At 34.6% G+C, this 20,649-nt stretch overlaps 1 protein-coding gene across 1 annotated transcript; it reads right to left on the reverse strand.

The window, feature by feature from the left end:
- Window positions 1-266: 266 nt before the first annotated feature.
- On the reverse strand, window positions 267-19,395 carry Usp39 (ubiquitin specific protease 39). The gene is made up of 11 exons (XM_071599261.1): window positions 19,302-19,395; window positions 18,973-19,119; window positions 18,252-18,365; window positions 17,993-18,168; window positions 14,016-14,241; window positions 9,590-9,876; window positions 7,132-7,260; window positions 6,766-6,827; window positions 6,006-6,141; window positions 5,424-5,510; window positions 267-425 (listed from the first exon to the last, which is right to left on the reverse strand). Exons 1-11 carry the CDS (start codon window positions 19,393-19,395, stop codon window positions 378-380), a joined length of 1,506 nt encoding a protein of 501 aa, XP_071455362.1. The 3' UTR covers window positions 267-377.
- Between the last annotated feature and the right edge of the window lie 1,254 nt (window positions 19,396-20,649).

Here is a 20,649-nt window from a genome sequence, read left to right on the forward strand (position 1 = left end):
AACACCACAGTAAAAAAGGTAACCTTCTGCATATGTACACATATATCTGAATAATAGTTGGTTTAAAAAATGTTTTGGATAACTATCAAAATCTTTCCAGAACAAAAATTCAATACTTGGGAAAACTTACTCTAGATAAAGGACATGATTGATATTACTTAATGAAAACTGTTTCAATGGGTGAGCTTTTCTTATCATTTGAAAGAAATCAACAATTAGAATATGAAAAGGATTAAATTTTAATGTTTAAATACCATGTAGCCTTGCAAAATTCCACAACTTTAAATGCAAAACCAAAAATTAGATACAAAATTATTTTTATTGACCTGATACATATTATAAAGTATTTTTACACTTCGGAATGATGTCACGGACAGCTATCCAGATGGCTCTGACTTCTTAGAATCTGTTTTGAGCTCGTAAATCTGAAAAAAAAATAAATAAATGATTGTTATTGGCTCCGATAAACATTCATATCTAACACTTTTATTTTCACACCTTGGATAGAAACGAAAGCGAGAGAAAATAATTTTTGAGGGTATGAAACTGACTTTAGCATAATCTTTAAGCACAGCATGTATTACAGTAATAACTGCAAAGTTAATTTCAGGGAATTTTTTTAATCGCCTGAATTTATATCACGATGCACTTTCCTCACTATAAAAATTTATCAGTAGAATACTCCCGTGATAAGTAAAATACTGATGAATAGTGTGAGAGACAATGGATAGAATTGAAAGGTAAAGAAACTTACAGGGAGGTTAAGATAAAAAAATATTATGGTAATAGAGATGCAATGGAAGCACTGTGTACACAGATAACACATGGGCATACCAAAATGTTGAAAAATGAATTAATGTCTATTCTTTAATTTAAACTTGAAAACTTTTGTTGCACAACATAATTGGAAGAATGCAATTTGTATAAAGGAAAGAATGAGATGTGAATTTTAACAGATAAATCACACGGGGGTCAGACAACAATATATTAATTATAGAACTCTTAGCTTCTTTAATACATAAAGGAAATATTTTAGTAAAGATGGATAGATAGATATTCATCTTTATTTTGCGGCGAGATTGAGACCATAGAGTCCACCACCAAACCCCTAAGGTTGATTGGAAGATAGTAAGCACCTAACATCAGTACCACATTTTCCCATCAATAACGCGCACCCAGAACTTTGTAGTTATTATGAATATGTATAGATACCGGGCAGCCAGGGCTTCATAGTTATCTTGAACGTGTATAGATGCCGCACATCTGTGTATGCGTGTATATACACATATTGTGTGTAAGAATACATCTATATCCATATACTAAAAGATAGTAACAATCTATGAATACATGGAATCATAATTGCCTGTAGCTATATCTACCGTAAATATACAGAAGATTAGAGCCAGGTGATTGAAATTAATTCTGAACAACAGAAGGATAAAAAAATAAACAATATTTACAAGCAACACAATATCCCACCTTTTTGCTTTTTCGCTATGATTCGTAAGTCGAAACGAGACATAGGTTTGTGAGTCCTTTTATTTGCTACATACATTAACTTTCAGAAAATCAAATATTAAAAAATAACAATGAATGAAATAGAATTTTCTTGTTTTGTTTGCTTTACTTTGCTTTGTTAGCATTGGCACCCAGCTGTTCTAGACACCCTCCAAATTCAATGAAAGTTCCACCTACATGGTGATTGTTTCAAACCTGAATTGAGTTAAGCTTATGTAATTAAGAATTTCCTCAAGAAAATTACCCATGGAGAAGAAAATCATATACAGCGATGTTTAAGCTAGAAGTAATCAATTTTGCCGAAGAAAAAGGAAATCGCGAAAAGAAGTTCTAGTTGAGAAAAGTGGATGATGTCTGGTATGGAAGACTACAAAGAATCGGGAAGGATTAAAAGAGTATCTTATGAAGAAATAAGCCAGTGAATCCTGGAAAGTTGGCAGGGTGTCAGAGTTACTTGTGTAAAAAATGGATTTGGAGAAGCCTTGGGCAATATTTTAACGCCAGGGCTAGAAGATGAGGAAGAGTTAACTTCGGAGAACGAACTCGGTGATGTGATGAAGAGATAATAAATGCCCTTAATTCATTTAATTGTGATTCAGGTGATGAATTTCTCGGATTGGAATAATCTACCTATCCTATCATATGTACGTGTAATATAATACGACTTACTCTCCATCTACGTGAAGTATACAGATTAAATGAAGAATAGAAACTATATGTTTCTTCTTTTACTCATGGATTTATGAGATGAAATAACTGTTACAGTAGCAGATCTGTATACATTAGAATGCAATTAGAAAGGCATGCTTCCAGACTAATTTATTTTTACAAAACTCTTCTATAAATTATTGTGAGCATAGATATGTAAATGTTTGGATTTTTTCAATTTTCATTACATAACGCACATCGTCACATTTTTTCGATCATCTGAACATTTTTGTATAGATAACACGTGCGTTAACGATTGGAAAATATCTGAAGACTGGTTGACTCAAGCTCGACTCAAGCTTTGAACTCTCCTTCCTGATGCTTTCTCCATTATTGGAAAGTAACACTTAACAAAATCTTAGGGGCGCTAGGGACTGCTTTTGAGAGAAATCTGAAGAAGGCATGCTATGTGGATGCAGAAGATCTTGAGAGACAATGGGGTGCTGAGACAGTAACAAGGGGAGAATGCTTAGAAAGCGAGATAGAGAGAGAAAAAAAGAGGCATTTTGGATTGAATTAAGGGAGGCAAGTACGTAGAGCTAAAGAATGAGTTATTGTAATGCATAGTATCAGATTACAAGCTATTTTTCTGTCATTTTTGTTAAGGCTTAGGAGTACAGCAGTGTGTGACATCAGAGTCCATCAAAGACAGCCTCAACACCAGTAAACTACAACAAATAATTATAATCTTCCTCATTGAATGATTCCATGCATTAGATATTTTTTGTGTAATGTGCAGAAAGCATTTTGAAAAACTAGTTAAATATTTTTTAATGTTTTTAATCATATAAAATGCATTATGATTGTGAAAATATCAACCAACCATGTATTAACAATCACTTGGAAAAAAATATGGCGAAAATAGAGATCAATGAATTTTAGTACGCACACTCATTTCAAATTATTGAATGGCGAATAATTGGTTCATAAGTTCCCTCTGTTTTCCTTCCTAATTATTTGCATGGAATCTTTGTAGTTTTTACTAATAGAGTATGGATTTAGAATAAGTACTCTTCCTGTAAAACCTCTCTTTTGAATTGTAAGAAAGACAAAATGTAAGAAGCAGCACAATTAATAAAAAAATAACATGCCCCTTCATAACATCCTTTTTGATCAAATAAATTGCATGGCTAGATCATCATGAACAAATGTTTGTATTGTAGAAAATAATATACATTTGAAGCCATGGTCAAAAACATGTACTCGTAAATAAACCACAGAAAACATCATTCTATTTATTTTTTCATTCATTGATCAACTTAATCGGGCAAGATTGAAACTTGTAGTCCCTTCTTCCACCTAACCCTCAGACATTACATTGAAGACAATTACATACAATCATGCCCTAGGACGAAGAAAATCCACCTAGGCAGGAATCAAACCCACAACCTATGGGCTGGCAGGCAAGAACATTACCCTGCCACCACTGTGGCCTGCAACCTAAGGAGTGATGATACCCCGCTGCCTTCTACCTCCTACCACAATTAAGTGTACTCCCTTGATCCACAATTGGTTGAGGGTGTTAAGAACCTCCCCTAATGCTGATTCCGTAATATTCTGGAGTAAAGCATCATGGATTCCATCCATACCTGACGAAGCATTATGGGAGTCTGTGATGGTGGATTTCAGTTCCCAGGGCAAAAGGACTCATTGTATTCTGCCGCTGTTCGAGCTTCACCGAAATTAAGAGGGACTCTCTCGCATTGCCTCTTTACATTAACTGTGTCCGCGTCATAGGCCTCATCCAAAATACCTGGGCAGATTGCAGGCCAGATGGTATGGCTGCACAGAGACATCACCCTTTCAGTTGCCTCTAATGACTAGCAGGGATACTGCAGGAGTATTCTCTATTCCCCTACTTGCAGGGGTGACGGTGCTTCAGGGTTACATTGTCTTCCTCCCCTTATGAAGAATGGTCAGCTCTATTGTTGTCTTTGTATCCACCTATTAGGTGGATACTCTTGCGTATGTAATACATACTCTCTCATTCCCCATCCTCTTTTTCTTACCCCACATCTTTCACGGACTTCCCCTATTTCCTTGCAGTGCCCTTGTGAGGGGTTTCGTGGGTTATCTCCACACAACGAAATTGACTAACTGTAAGGATGACTAGGTTAAATTGGACGGAAAAATATAGTCAATCAAGAATTGAAACCACTCTGAAGTAATCACGATGGAAAAAATAACCTAAATTGTCATACGATATATTTTATTTAACCCATATTGAATATTCCTCATTTCCAATCCCACTTGTAAATTTGAAAGAATGTATAATAATAATGATGATTTCTGGGGTTTACTTTGAAAGCTAGGAGGCTTTGAGAATCTTCTCTCAAGGTATTAATTCAGAATCGATACCTCTTGCGAAGGCACTTAACATGCCTTTTTGCATGTTAAGTGATTATTAAAAATGTTATTTTCACTTAAAAATATTCTAACACTTATTTCTAAATGTCTTCAAAATTATTTGGATATATGTTATATTCTTGTGACTTATGCATTTTTAATGACTGCTGAATCTAAGATTTGTTTTGTGTACTTTAAATAGAACTACAACTTACATGCTGTTTGGATTATTTTAGTGTGTTCAATTCTCTAGGAAAGTAAAAAAGAACACATCAGCCTTTCTCACAATAAAATATGCAACTCAATTTTTGGATTCCCATCACATAAGCAATAGGCATAATGCTTACCCTGAAAGATTACTCAGTGCGAATATTAACACAAGACCAATAAATTCAGAGACCCAGGAGTTATGAGAGCACAAAAACAAACCATCGGCTAGTGAAATTTGAACTAATTAGTAATTGTCAACGCCCAAGTTGAGTTATCATTTTTAAAACCACACAACGCAGTAATTGGCACTCCCTAGTCCTTTGACATGGGCAAAGTCTCATGGCTGCTCCAGTAGGTCAGGTATTCAGCCGCCACACCCTTGATAGCAAAATCAGCCATTGAAACACAGCATCACAGAATATCGAACTTGGTAGACAATCATGAAGACTTCACTCTATGTGCTAACAAACTTACTACTTCAAGTTAATCAAATTATGCTGATGCAATATCAATTACTTTTGAACAAAGAATGAAAATCATCACCATCAGTGACAGATTTAAAGCTTCAGCATCTAAATTCTGTGATTTCCAGGTCTGATGGACATGACAATTTTTAGTCAATGAAAAATTTAATGAAATACCTGTATGTATGCTTCAGTTAGAGTTATCATTTGAGGTAAAATGCCCGTCACATGAAGATCTTGCATCTCGTACCACTGCCCAGTACCCTGGAAAATCAAAACATTTAAACATCACTTATGAACAAATATGACGGAAGTGATTTTCATATTTTCAATCACATTCCACATTGTTCAATATTAAACTTGTCCCTCATGAACTGTTTTTATTTCCTCACATTTATGCTAAGAAACAAATTCTTTGGGAGAATTTGCTTTTACTTCTATTTGTATGATATTTTGGACCTCAAGTAAAATCAAAATATAATTCTCAGTAAAAATCAAGTTTTTTTAAAAAGAAAAATGTATTTGCACTGCAAAAAAATAAGGCAAATATTACAGCCATGAGTCAGAACTCTCATATGAAAGTTTGGCCAGACTAAAAGAAAAAATCTTACAGCATGCCCAATAAAATTACCACTGATTTACTTTCTTCCATTTATGCTCAAGTGTTTATACAAAGCTCAGTAAAGATCCTAATATGTAATTACTGCACTTATCTGGGTTGTAATATAGTGAAAATATGGGAAAAGTTCAAGTACTAACCTTATGCAACACGTGGACTCGATAAGTTCCTTTCCCTGGCTCACCATCATGCACAATGTTCGCTACAAGGTCATAATTTGTATGCAAATGTTTTGCCTTGATTTCTGGAGTTAAAATATCTCCAAAGTCAACATTTCTACAAATAAAAACAAACGTGATTTCAGTTATTCCAAAGACATTTTAAAACCATTTAAGGAAAATTCCAATGCATATAAGCATGCATTGTGAATCATAAGAAATTTTAAAAAAAATTAAATTTGACTGCGGTGGCATTGACTTTAAATTCATTAACTATTCTCTTTTTTCCATTAAAAATATACACTTATTTCACACCATTTCCCAGTGAATGCATGCAAATGATTCACGTCAAAAACAGTTTTCAAAAATTTATGCTGCGATGTGATCATAAGCCACTTTCAATATAGTTGTCATGTAATAATCTTCAAATCCAATGATTTCCAAAGATATTTCAACTTCTATTGTTATGATAACAAACATTGACAAACTCCAAAGGAGGCGATTTAAAAACTGAAATTTTGGTCACTATCATCAGCCCCTTAATGTAATCAGAAATTTTATCCAACAAAAGTTTTTTCAGCGATCAGTTTAACAAATCAGGCACTCTAAATACACAAAATATAAGCAACATTTAAAAATTCATAAGTAAAATGGATAAGGTGCAGTTTCCATATACCAAATGTTTTAACGACAACACAGGTGCACTTAAGCAAGAAAGCAAGCATGAAATTATTTGACTCACTTGATTGGGAAATTCACAATGGTAGGGTTCTTCTCCACAAAGAAAGTGTTCTTGGTAAATCTCTGCAAAGAAAAGTGAAGAAAATGAAATATTAACCATCTCTTCGGCTGGTACATCACAAAATTTCCAGAAATGACACAGGGCCCTAAAAATCAAACTTCCTTACTTCTTCACATACATTTTAAAGTAGCAGCAATCATCCAATGCCCAAATACTCATGGGCCTGAACATGTCTGCATAATTGTATCTTGAAATGAATAACAAGAACATCAGAAGACCAGTAAGACAAATTTAATCTTTAAGTCTGCAGCATTGACCACCACTAAACACTGCACACTAGTTGGGGAATTTCAAAATATGGCTTACCTTTATGTATAGAATCAAATATGGAGGAAGTTTGGTGATTTCAAACCTTTTCATAAAATTCTCTTTGTACGTCTTATACTCCTTTTCAGATTGGGCATTAAATTTGGTTAGAAGAGTATAGAGATTGACCTGTGATGTTAAAAAAGAAAGAAATTCTAATCAAATTATTCATAACACACAAACAATGCCAAAAGTTAGCTCTAATAAAAATATCTAATTTGATATAGTATTAAATTGGCACATCAAAGGAGTTAGCTATCTCTTATAAAAATAAATGTAACTCGATAGACTGCTTGGAGTATAGAACACTGAAAAAAACGTACCGTCAAAAGTTACAACTGGCTAAAAAAACATTTAACAACTGTAGAATTCTCAGTGCCGATAACAAATCTAAAGAAATTTGGAAGATTATAAAGGAAGCTAAGTGTTCTATCAATAATCATCATGATTTCAAATTACAGGACTCCACCGGTAATGTTATTTCTGATTACTCTCAAATGGCATCCATCTTAAATGACTTCTACTTGTCCCACCAGACTACTACAAATACTCCAATTCCTGTTAATTATCCTCTAATCCCAAGCCTGTCTAATTCATTGTACCTGCTTCCTTGTACTGAACTGGAACTGATGAACATCATTAAAAAATTCCCTAACAAAAGTAGTCCTGGTACAGATGGTATCCCAGGGATTGTGATAAAAAAATCAATTAATTCTATCAAGGAACAGATACTCTTCCTAATTAATAAATCCCTACAACTTGGTGTTTTTCCTGATGCCATTAAAATTGCCAAAGTTGTACCACTTTATAAAGGGAAAGGTAGTGAGCAGGATATGAATTCTTACCGTCCAATATCTTTATTAAACCAGATAGGGAAACTATTTGAAAAGGTCTTCCATAATCGACTTACATCATTTCTTGAATCTTTTAATCTCTTGTCTGGCTCACAGAATGGTTTTAGGAAATGCAGATCTACATCTACAGCCACCTATCACCTCGTAAACCTAATACTTTCAAATCTTGATAATAGAATTGAAACCTTGGGACTATTCTTCGATTTTTCCAAGGCTTTTGACCTAGTTAATCATCAGTTACTCTTGTCCAAATTAGGACACTATGGCATCAGAGGTATCCCTTATAACTGGATCAAATCTTACCTCAGCGCAAGGCACCAACAGGTTATTTTGTTAAAGAACGGTACTAATTTTACTTCTCCTAGTAAAGAAGTTACATTAGGTGTACCCCAAGGCTCAGTCTTGGGCCCTATCCTATTTTTACTTTACATTAATGACTTACCAAAAGTTCTGCAGTCAGTTCCAGGAGCCGAGCCAATTTTATATGCTGATGACACTAACGTAATTGTATCAGCACCATCGTTAAACAACTTGACCTTGACAGCAGCTAGAGTTTCCGAACTTCTTTGTGAATGGTGTTCACAAAATTTTCTGAAACTCAACCCTGACAAGTCTGGACTCATATACTTCTCTAATAAAAATAAAGCCCCTGCTTCATTGGCCATTGACCTAGGGGGAACGTGTGTACCCCAAATTTCTAGATCCAAGTTTTTGGGAGTTGTTATAAATAAAAATGTATCATGGGATGAACACATATGCAATCTTCGTAGCAGGTTAAATTCCATTTGCTTTCTTATTAGAAGTATTAGGAAATCTGTAAGCCTTGATATCTTACTTTCAATTTATTACGGAGAATTTTATTCTTTAATTATCTATAGTATTCTGTTCTGGGGTTCTTCCCCTCATTCTGATTCAATTTTTAAAGCTCAAAAATGTTTAATACGATTAATATGCAATGCTCCCTACAATGCACCTTGTCTTTCCTTCTTCAAAAGGTTAAATATTCTGACTGTTCCATGTATTTACATTTATGTCGTATGCATTTTCACTAAAAGTAATATATCCAATTATATGACAAATGACAACGTTCATTGTCACCAAACCAGAGCCTGCAGAGACCTGCATCAAACTTATTGCAGGACTTTAAATACATCCCTGGGGCCTAAATCAATGGGCCTCCTTGCACTGAACAGGCTCCCTTACGATTTTAAGTACGTAAAGGATCCAGTCCTGTTCAAAAAGAAATTAATATAATTTTTAAGGAAAGAACAGTTTTATTCTGTAATGGAATTCATGGAGAATAAATAACCATACTGAATATGGAATATATTTTATGCAAAAAATTATTATTGTGTCATGCTTTTCTGAATTTCATCATTGTTTAACATCTATATGTACATATGACGTGTCCTATACACTTATCTGATGTATCTATTACACTGTGTCAGTGTCTTCTGGGCAAATAAAGATTATTATTATTATTATTATTATTATCAAACGCTGTCTATTAACAAAAAAGTACTCAAACTTAGTAACAACATTTAAGTTTGCATCATGACAAGGCGTTTAAAAAAATTACACTCTCAAATTATTTTAAGGCTTACTTGGGGAATGATGTTTTCCCGAAACTCATCCTTGAAAAGAGGTGGTGGGGGCAAATCGCAAGTCAAATAAAGGAAAGGAGATTCCGTTGATACTTCTGCATACTCTTGAGTTGTCAACAGTGCTTCTCTTTGACGCTCTTCCAACTCAATGGGTGGTATCTTGCGTGTATATATCCTCATGGAGCCAAGGAGTGTACGGTACACAACTGAAGAATGAGGCTTTTTGGTTCCATTAAGGGCAAGATGCAGAGCGTTTAAGAACCATGATAAAAATTCAATAGGATCCCCTTTAATAAATGAAGAAAAATGCAATGAATTATTAGGTGACACACAGGCAAATTGCATTTAATGAACACATATTTATGAAAGGGAAATTAATTTTCACAAAAATTCCTTGAAAAACATTTTCTGCATTAAATCTACAGGGAGGAAGGTTCATGACCCATCTTATACCACACAAATCAGTAGTCTGGTAATAATTTCATAAATACATATAATCTGAACAGTCACGCAAAGTTAGGGATAAATCACCAAAAAATAACATTAGTACCCTTAAATTAGTACTGTGAAAGGACCTTTACTAACTAATTTGGACTTTGCCACTATTCTTTTGCTACATATGAGTGGGCCACACATCATGTTCCATACTACAAAGTAATCAGCAAGGGAAGTGGCAATGGGCAATGGCAATCAAGCTGATGTGGATAGCATCAACTTTTGTTTACAAATGGAATATAATTTAGCACTATTCCTTGGCATGAATCATTGGAACTAGAAAGCAAGAGCCATGACTAAAAACTGTGCTTCAAAGATAAATTGAATTACTTTTGATGATAAAATTGATAACATGGAAAAGAAGAGCCATAGCCACACCCATGGGCATTCAAATTGTGATTATCTTCTGGTTCTGGGAGACTGGATGGGAGAGTTCTCATCTTCAAGCTGGCTGCCTCCTGGAGGCTAAAGCGAGGGTCATCTATGGAAGAATGGAATACCTTTGTGCAGCCACCTCAGAGTGGGCTATTTTGGCATTGGCCATTCACCTCGGCATGACCCTATCTACACATACATCCTATTAGATTTAACACAAGACATCCTCCACGAATAAAATATTTTATTCAAAATTTCCTTCAGAAACTCTTCCATTATTACCTTAGATTGTGTCAGTTGCCCATACTTCTAGTCCAAGTCCAAGTGACTAACAACTCATCCTTGAACACAATTTTTCATGCAAGAGACAAGGAAAAATGATCACGTTATCATAACCCCCACTGCTAAGAGGTCTGGCAGGGGATGGTTTCACACCAAGTATCACATAAAGCAAGTCCCATATCAGTAGTTATGGTCCCATTACTAAAGTCACAAAAAAGTCTGCATCTTGAAATTTTGTAATTTAATGAATATAATAAAAATTATTTTCGGCTGAACTTTCTATTAAGAAACCGATTCTAACACATTAAAATATCAAAAACAAGAGGAAGAACCACATGATTGATTATTTTCTATTAAGCATTCTGTTACATTCTACGAATAATAGAGAATTTAATGAAGTGAAACGTCAACAGCCAAAATTACCACTTAATGCCATCGGGGATAGGTTTAGGAGATAGATTGTGTGGAGATCTAAAAATAGATATATCAATAACCAATTCACTTATGGAGTTCATTCCACTTTTAAAGCTTCATTTCTTCTCTGAATTTCCTATTCTTACTACATTTATAAACACATGTTCCTTGAGAGTGCATTGGAGTTCAACGGATGACAAAAATTAATGCTTATGTCATTAAATAACTAACATTTGTCAACGTTTTGCATAATTCAAAGAGTCCATTTTAAAAAGTTCACTGGCATGAAAGAGACACATGAGTGAGTGGAAACTAGGTTTGGACTTGACAGATGCATAGCGAGATATCACAATTCAAGTTTTTCAATGAGGGGGTACAGAAATTCTCACAGCTGTGTGCAAGTTGGCACGAGGCTCTATCAGAGTTAATGTTGAGGCATCTCCCATGTTTACTTTTCAATGTCCACTGCATTAAAATTCTCCAGAATAATAAATCTTGAATAACCACCAGGGTAATTATATCTGCCCACCAAATTATTTTCAATCACCACTTTTACTTGGTACTTTTGACAGGGCAAAAAAAACATTTGGTCAATGAAATGAACAAAATATGGAATTTTTAAAATGGAAATGGTAATCCCAACCATGTGTTTGATCAAACATTTTTAGATACACACATCATATTTTTGTTAAATCTCCGAGGTCTTGGTTCAAAAGCTTATTAGAGTCTGTTCCACAAAAAATTGATATATTTCTAAATTTATCCACCTCTGGTTTCCTGAGGGCTAAGAGAACTTTTGGCCTTTTACAGTATGCCTGCTAATGTATTTACCCACTGATAGGGCAAGCCAGAGTAGCAATTTTGGGATTCAAAGATGCACTCCTTCCTCATTAACAACCACATTACATAAATCAGTAATAGCTCTACTAATTTGACCAGTTTGGTTCGAGAGCTACCTAAGAAACCACAGCCACAGAAAAAGTAACTCCCATACCCTGAATGCATGAATTTCATGTCACTTGCTTTGCAATACATATTCCCAGTGATATGTGGGGGCATGATGCAAATGAGCATGTAATAAACCAATAACTGTATCATTCTCAATACACATACATAGGGAAAAAGGAGTAGCTCAAATCAGGGCATTAAATTGTAAGCGACTGAGCATAGGAAAGATTTGCTCCTAAGTGGCTAGTCTCTTTCAAAGGGTATCAATTTACCTCTTTGCTTTCCATACAAAAAAGTTTTTCATATTTATCAATATTTAATGAAAACTGAAAAGAATAGATTATGCAAACATAAAGATTTTATTAGAAATGAAGAATTGTAATTAGATAGGGGGGATTTGTAAAATATATAAATATCTTCAAGAGAAAGAGATTTCTTTTTTATTTTCCTTCTACTTGCATTATTTTCAACGAAAATTTATGTCCTCAAAAAAAGGAGTCAAAACTACTTCCTGTGCTGCAACTATTTAACTTCAATGTCTTCTGCTACATCACAAATAATACAAAGCAATAGTCCTCTAACTGCAGAAAGCAAAAATCTATTTTGACAGTTTTTAAACAGACTCCTCTTGCACCTTTATGTCATTTGTCATTAGTTTTCTCTAATTCAAAACCAATGGCCACACCCTTTCCATTTTCCCTATTTTATGTTAATTCCCTTCCTGCATTTTGCTTCCTTTACTTTCTGCTCTCATGCCAAATAAGTTGCTAGAAGTATTCATTACAGAGGCATTTTTTCCCTGTATATCTTTCCATATTTTTCACCTAAAAATCATTGTGCAAGCATTTTGTACATTTAGTTTCAATTAGTCCCACAACTTGAAGAAACTCTAGGAGAATCAAAATGTTAAGATTTCTTCCCAACAGGCCCTTATTTGTATTTTATTGTGTCCTTTTCATGAAATATACATTGAAACTTATATGAATTAAGTAGATTATTAACTAGTACCAGGGAATCTGTGGCCATCTTTCCCCACACTGAATGTGAGTGTATTCTGTACCTGTGTATTCGTATTTTAATAAATGGAGATTTACTCAACCTAACCCATAATGGCAGTATTGATTGATTGTTTAAAGAAAAGAAAATGAACAATGGTGAAAAAAGCCTTCAAACCCATAGCAAAAGACGAACTGCCACAAAAAGAGATACAGGTATATGTCCACTGACGAGACACAATTATCAATACGATTCAATTTTTAATCATTCAAACATTTTTCAGGATTACTAGACTTTTTGCTTCAATTTTCTACTATGTCAAGCAAGTAACTAAGTACTGAAAGAAAATTTGAAATTAGTTTTCGCCAGATAAATATATGTAGAGTTAAGCAAACAATTTTCAAATTGAAGGAACACTGGAGGAAAGAAATTTAAAATAACTTTCAACCATCCCTAACAAATACCCAGGAGCGAAAAAATTTTGAACACCTCATCATATGGATATTTTTAGATGGATATTCACTGCATCCTTCTGATGCCTAGGTAAGACTTTTATACACAATTCCCAGATAATACTAGTATGAGTAACTGATTCTACTACACAAAGGAATGCAGTCCAAGGCCTAGAATCAGGAGGTAAGCCTAGTCCACTGCACTCATCAGATCCTCCACTTCTCTATAGTTGTGAGAATGAATGACGTAAAATCATATGACAAAGGATTGTAACTATTATAACATGGTACATACATGATATATGCACATAAATTCCATGCAACTGAGATGTGCTCCGTATAACCAGTATCTGGAGGAACTACTTTCACTACTGGACATGAAATACAATAATTACATTTAAAAAATGTATGGGTTGTGAGAATATTTAAAGTCCATACAACTTTTCAGGTGTTCACCAACTCACCTTGCTCAGTGAATTGGAACTTCTTTCTGCTCCACAAAACAACAGCTTGCAACATTTCATGGGGTGAAACATGGGCTTTGAAGTTCCTTGGATTCCAAAGTTTCCTCATCAATTCCCCAAACCGCTGCACCAACAAGAAAGAGCTGTCACCAGGGGGTCGTTTTACTTTGGCATAGTTGTTCTCCCTCAGGAAATAATTTCTGAGAGGTGCCACATGTGACAGGGCCTTGACAAGAAAAAGGAAATTATGACACTAACTGAACAATAAAATGTAATGAAAATTCACTCACCAGAGTGATAACCACTTATGATTAGATGGCTCAGCAAAGATTTATCATCTAAAATATGCCACTGATGTGAAAAATGATACAGAGAAACTCCGGTGAGAAATGGAAAGTGAAAAGTGCAACACATTAACACTGAAGTATTGAACGGATGTACAGTAAAGGAATAACTTTACCAATGGGCCATAAGAGATTAGACAGTAGTTATAATTGGAGATTAAGGAAGGTAAAAAGAATAAGTTAACTGTAAAAGTAACTCAAATTATTCATAATATATCTTTCACTGAGCCTGGTTAATTGAAAGGAACATAAAGTCAAACCACAATTTTTTACATGGGTTACATGAAAAATTTCAGGAAAAGTTTCAGACAAACATTTTATTTTGGATATCGCTACAAGGCCTCAAAAATCCTGGACTGTCGACACACTTTAGCCAGTGGCTTTTCCAAGACCCAAAGGCTCCCTGGTAGATGGACTCTGGAAGGTCCTTAACCCACTTAGTTCAGCAGACCAATGTATTGGCTTTTGCATCTCAGGCGAAAAGTGTGGCGGGCTGATACATAGGCTCAAACATAAGCTATTGTTTAAATTGCTATAATTTAAAAATTTTTTATTGATCTTGTGTATTTCTTCTTTTATTAAAAAATGACACCTCTACTTAATATAGCATGTTTTTTTATTTGTATTTTCAACTTAAATACTTCGCGAAAGGTATAATACTTACTGTAATTTTTATGTTGAACTGTTTAGATGTGGGAAACCTCAGTCTAATGCTATGCTCGTTTCTTTTGCTGAGTGGTCTTTTCACTATGACATTCCACTGAAAGGCTAACCTGTTTAATTCTGCAAATTTTTGAATGCTTTATGATGAATCAGTTTTGATACAAACTGCTAAGACTTGGGCGATACAATGCTAGTGAAAGCATTACTATGCAAGCATATGGCTTTCCCTTGCCTTCCATCCTAGATAATTATTTGGGCTCTTTGTAATGTGCTGATATTTTTGGCATTTCTCTTTCTAATAGAGCTTGTTACTTTTACTGCCTTGAGATAGAAGGTACACTGTAGATAATACACTTCGAATACAGTTGGTTCTTTTGGCTTTGGGGGTTGGGGAATCGTCACAATTTTGTTACAGAAGTTCTTCGCAAGCAGACACTTAACCACTTAACTCTGCTCATGGTCGTCTGTCATGAACTTTAGGACGAGTTTAGCGCAGATCTTTTGACCGCCAAAAATTCAGTGATAATGGTGTGCACTGCCATTTATCAATGCCCATATGATCGGTGACCATGCGCACACTAAACCTATGGTCTGAATTTAGCACTTGACGCACACATCAGGAAAAAATTGCTGCCAATACTTTTCATACAAACCATGTATTGTACTTGGTAGATTCATTAGTGCAGAGAGAAGTAATTTAATGAAGTACTGCAGAATATAGGAGTTGACTGCAAGGAGAAGAAATCAATTCTAAACCTGCATATGAATCAGATGCCATATGTTAAGCAATAAAGGTATGGGAACAGTAGGGGGAAGGGAGGGGTTAGCCAACATGGTCGTGTTTTTTAAAACTTAGATTCTGAGGAAATGCTATAAGTGTTGGGAGGGACTTGAGTCGGGAATAGAGGATGGGGTGTAAATAATGTCAATTAGGTTGTAGATGATCAAGCAATGGTTAACTAGTCAGCCAAGGGATCACAGTTATTGTTTAGAGCATTATAGGTGAATACATTAAGGAATTAACATTAATCTAAGAAATATACATTGAATACTTTCTCAGAAGTTAACAGTCTATGGTATATGTTAAATTACGAGAGAATTCCACTAAGAATTGCATTGGCTAAGGAGACATTTGCAAGGCCTTTTTACTCCCATAAGATGCACTACAATTTTTCAAGTTAGAATTTAGAAAAAATCTTGGAACAGATCAAAAAGTAATTTAATGCTAAAACTTTAAAGGAAGAAAATAGAATTGCTTTATAATGAAATTAGCAACTATATAAATGTTTATTCACCAAAGAATTCCAGAAATCCTTCAACACTGCTGCTAAAATCATGGATGCAATTATTTTCTCCATGGAATTCTATTAACTATCCTTCATATTCAAGTGACAGTTTTTTGATATTGTAGTTCTGGTTTGCATAGAGACCGTTTCTCTTTGTGAATCCTTTGCACAATAATGTCGTCCCAGAAAAATTGGCAATAGACATTCCTATCACTAATTTTCTCAGTTCAATTTAAGTATTTTTTAAAAGACAGTAATTGCATTCTTCCAGCATCATCCTGTTTTATCCAGTTCATAACATGTTTCTTGAGCTTATGCCATTTAGGAGCACATGAACAAAGTTTTCTTCACTCCTATTTGCATTCATTAAATAAATTTTTTCTTCCTCCAATCTTGTATCATCTTCTCAGTCAGAGCTAGGCCAAATTGCTTTTCAGCTGCCCTGTTTCCATGTTCTGAAGCACAGCTCAACACTTTTAAGTTTAAATGTGATACTGAATTACAATATTCTCTCTTTTGATCCCCTAAAGTTATTGTAATTTGAACTTATTATATGCAGACCTTATTTCCTCTCAGTAGAAGCAAGTATGCACACCAAATAGAAAGGAACATATTATGTATTGAAGTGAGATGAAACTAAACACCCTAAATCGCATACATTTTTGATTTATTTGGGATTTTTTATGAAAAACTGTAAAGGAAATATCAAAGCTCTATTGATTACTACCAGCTCAAAACGGTGCTATAATCGAAAGACAACATATTTTCTAGGCCTGATGATGGAAACAATACTAAATAGAAAGCGTTTTTCACAGTGAATTGACATATGACTCATATGACAAATTCATGCCCATACACCCTCGGCCCATAGCATTCAGGCTGGTGTTGGAGCACCATTTGGAGTAAAAAAATTGAGTCTTATGGGCCAATAAATACAGTAGTAACATTAACAATTGGAACATAAATTGAATTTTGTTTTTGCATATTTTTTTGTGGATCAATCATAATAAATAAAGCACTCATTCCTTTACTAAATTATTTTATGAAATACGTTTTCATGGTAAAGCAAATACATTTAATTATCCTTCAATTCTATAGAAATTTTAATAACTGTGAGAATATAGACCACCCACAAGAAAACTAACCCACCTCTAAATTGGACAGTAAATACTTTTGCAATTCAAAGTCTTGTGGGTTTAAAATGGTGCTATGTTTCCTGCAAAAAAGGTTAATCTCCTTCCCATTCAATATCTTAAATGGTCTCTTATTGGACCACACCATCCACCTAAGCATGGTTGACACATTTTCATCTCTTGGTAATTACTCTTGAGTTACGCATACAGTTTTATAGAAACTAATTGCACTTAGCATCTTCAGGTCACTTTATATTTAAAATTCTTGAGAAATAATGCCTTGAAAATAGTAAAAAACTCACAGTGCTATTCTAACATCTGTTATTTGGTAAACACATGATTCCATTCAACTATACTGTCTCAGCTAATGAAGTGATATCATTTCAAAATTTGGCTGATAATAAAAGCTAAGTCCAACACATCTATAAATTACATTTTCGAACTTCTCCTAGGCATGCCAATAAATTAATGCAATTAGCATGCTGAGAAAATCTGCCAAAGGACTAAAATATTTTTAGCATCATGTTATGCTTCCTATGAATAGTGCTTACCTGCAATATTACATTACAATAATCATTGGCTTTGATGTTGTTCAAGCCAACAATTCCAGGTAAATACATTGTACCATCAATGGCTCTTGACAACTTATCACTGACATCCAATGCCTCTATTTGATCTTGAGTGAATGTAGGATTCAGAACATACTTGATATCATCCAAAGAAGAATCTGTTGAGAGACCAAAACGATATGGTAATCAGAGAACAATGAATGTAAAAACTTAACTGGTTTCATATTATACTGGTCCATACCTATGATTTCGTAATTGTCGGGTAAACAGTAAAATTTTAGTGTATGAAGATTCAGGTACACATGGTGACTCTCGCCAACACTATGCAGGTATGCATGAGTATTTGTCCCTCTCCCTGAGGATAAAAGGTGGGTTGAATAAATTAGTTAGTTTCCGAGAAATGCCTACTTTTTCAACAACCTTTTCACCTCAACATAACATTATAAAAACATCATATTTCCTTGAATGGAAATGCCTGGCAAATTGTATGCTTTAATATCATTGGCCAAAAATGATGTCATTATTTTATTCCAAATGCATAAAAACAAATAAATGTTATGGAATTTCTCTTTGCTACGACAATTCTTTCCTGCATGGGAAATAAGCTTCTACATTACGAAAACAGGTTGATCCGGATATCTATGAGTTCATTAAGGATTAAATCGGTATGTAACTGTTATAATACAGGGGCACTATCATTAATTTTGACTTTTCGGAGTAAAGACTCATTAGAGTTAAATATAATGCAAATAATTACAAATTACTGCAGATTATATTCACAATTGATATTCTAACGGCAGGGGCAGGCTTTCGGCTAAAATGTAACATTAAAAATAATTCACATAGCCAAGAGCATAGCAATACTAGCCAATAAGTTAAGTGACCACTTAACTTATTGGCTAGTATTTTACTAGGGCTGTTATTCAGTACTACCTAAAAATAAAGGTACTAAACATTATCACCTTGAAAGTATTTCCCACACACGAGGCAAGCATATACGTTTATCCTGGAAAGGGAAATGGAACATAGCTTCTCGAAGTCAAAATCCAATACTTGTCTGTTAATGGTGTCTAGGTAAGGACAGAGGCGGTGAACAACAGCCTTTGGTTCTACAATACAAAATGACATGTTATAATAATGCATCAGGCTTCTACATTTTCAAAATCTCATTAGAATTATCAGTACTCGTTGGAAGTAAACACAACCATATATGTTCAAAATTTAACTAGAAAGTCAAATCTACCCAAGTTTAAATCCAACACAATTTCAATCACATAAAAAACACACGTACTAATTCCATATGTATTTTCTTCGTCATCGTCTTCTTCTTCAAGTTTTCTTTTCTTGCTCAAAGGCTCCTCAGTACGTACTTCAGCCGCTTCCATTTCTGATAAAACAAATGCATGGACGACGCGCATGCCATTCCCCGTTTTAGGAGAAAACATAAAAAGCGTGGTGATTTGAAAACTTCTTTTCATAGCAAAACACAAATCGCTGTTTTCCCATAGTTTTAAATGGAAACCTGAAATAAAAGGCGACAAAGATTTTATGATTCTGAGAATTTTCCAAATATATTGTGAGACTTCACCTTCAAAATATCGACTCATTTACATTTCGCGAATTACCTTTGAACATTTTCAAAAGCCGTTTGCCAAACAAATATTTTTATATAACTAGATATTTATTTTGGTTTCATAGTCTTTACTCTGATTCAATGCACAAAGTTACACATATCAATATGAAATCGAAGAGCAAACTTCGTCAAAATACAAAATCAATCATTTCTTCGTTGTTCATGCCCGAGTTCCGTTTCACTCTGCTTATTCCCAATATGACATACATCAAATTTCTTTTTCCCTCAGCATACTATATGATCTTCCTGACATATTTATTCAACATCCAATAATTAGTTGGAGTATCATGGGAACACTAAAATAAGAATTATAAAATGATTATTATTGAGTAATCTACCGGATAAGGTAGGTTTTGAATGGACACAACTGCCAAATAAATATTTTGTGATGACTCCTAACAAAACACTATCCAGCAACATATTCTACATCGCGTCCATCTTCATCCTGTCCAACATCCCTATCCTATTACTGCCCCTTCCTCGTTTACCTTACATTCTCCCCTCTATTAAGGTCTTCAACATCCCACTGCCGGTCAATACCCCCTTCATCCATTCTGCCTGCCTCCTGAGGATTTCTCCCAACAAACCCCTCTCTTCGCCCACCATACTAAGTACTTCCTCATTTGTTTTCTTCTCTGTCCATTTCACCTTCTCCACACCCACATTTCAAAAGCCTCCAATCTACGTCTATCCTCCTGTTTCAATGACCACGTTTCCACGCCATAGATAGCTACGCTCCATATCAAAGTTTTTACAAGTATTTTCTTAATATCCTGACTCAACGCCCCTGTCATCAACTCCCTCCTCTTTGTGAAAGCCTCTTTGCTTGGCCGACTGACAAAGTAAAGCTTGGTCATCAGCAAACGTAACTGATTTCACGAAGTCCTCGCCGACTATCATTCCTATCTCCATTTTTTCCCATTGCCTCCACATATACACGCATGTTGATAAGCATTGGCAATAATGGGACACCTTTGTCACCCCCCTCTTTTTAGCACTGCCTATC

The sequence above is a fragment of the Hetaerina americana genome, unplaced genomic scaffold (assembly GCF_022747635.1).
Source record: "Hetaerina americana unplaced genomic scaffold, ioHetAmer1.1.p SCAF_11, whole genome shotgun sequence".
NCBI lineage: Eukaryota > Metazoa > Arthropoda > Insecta > Odonata > Calopterygidae > Hetaerina > Hetaerina americana.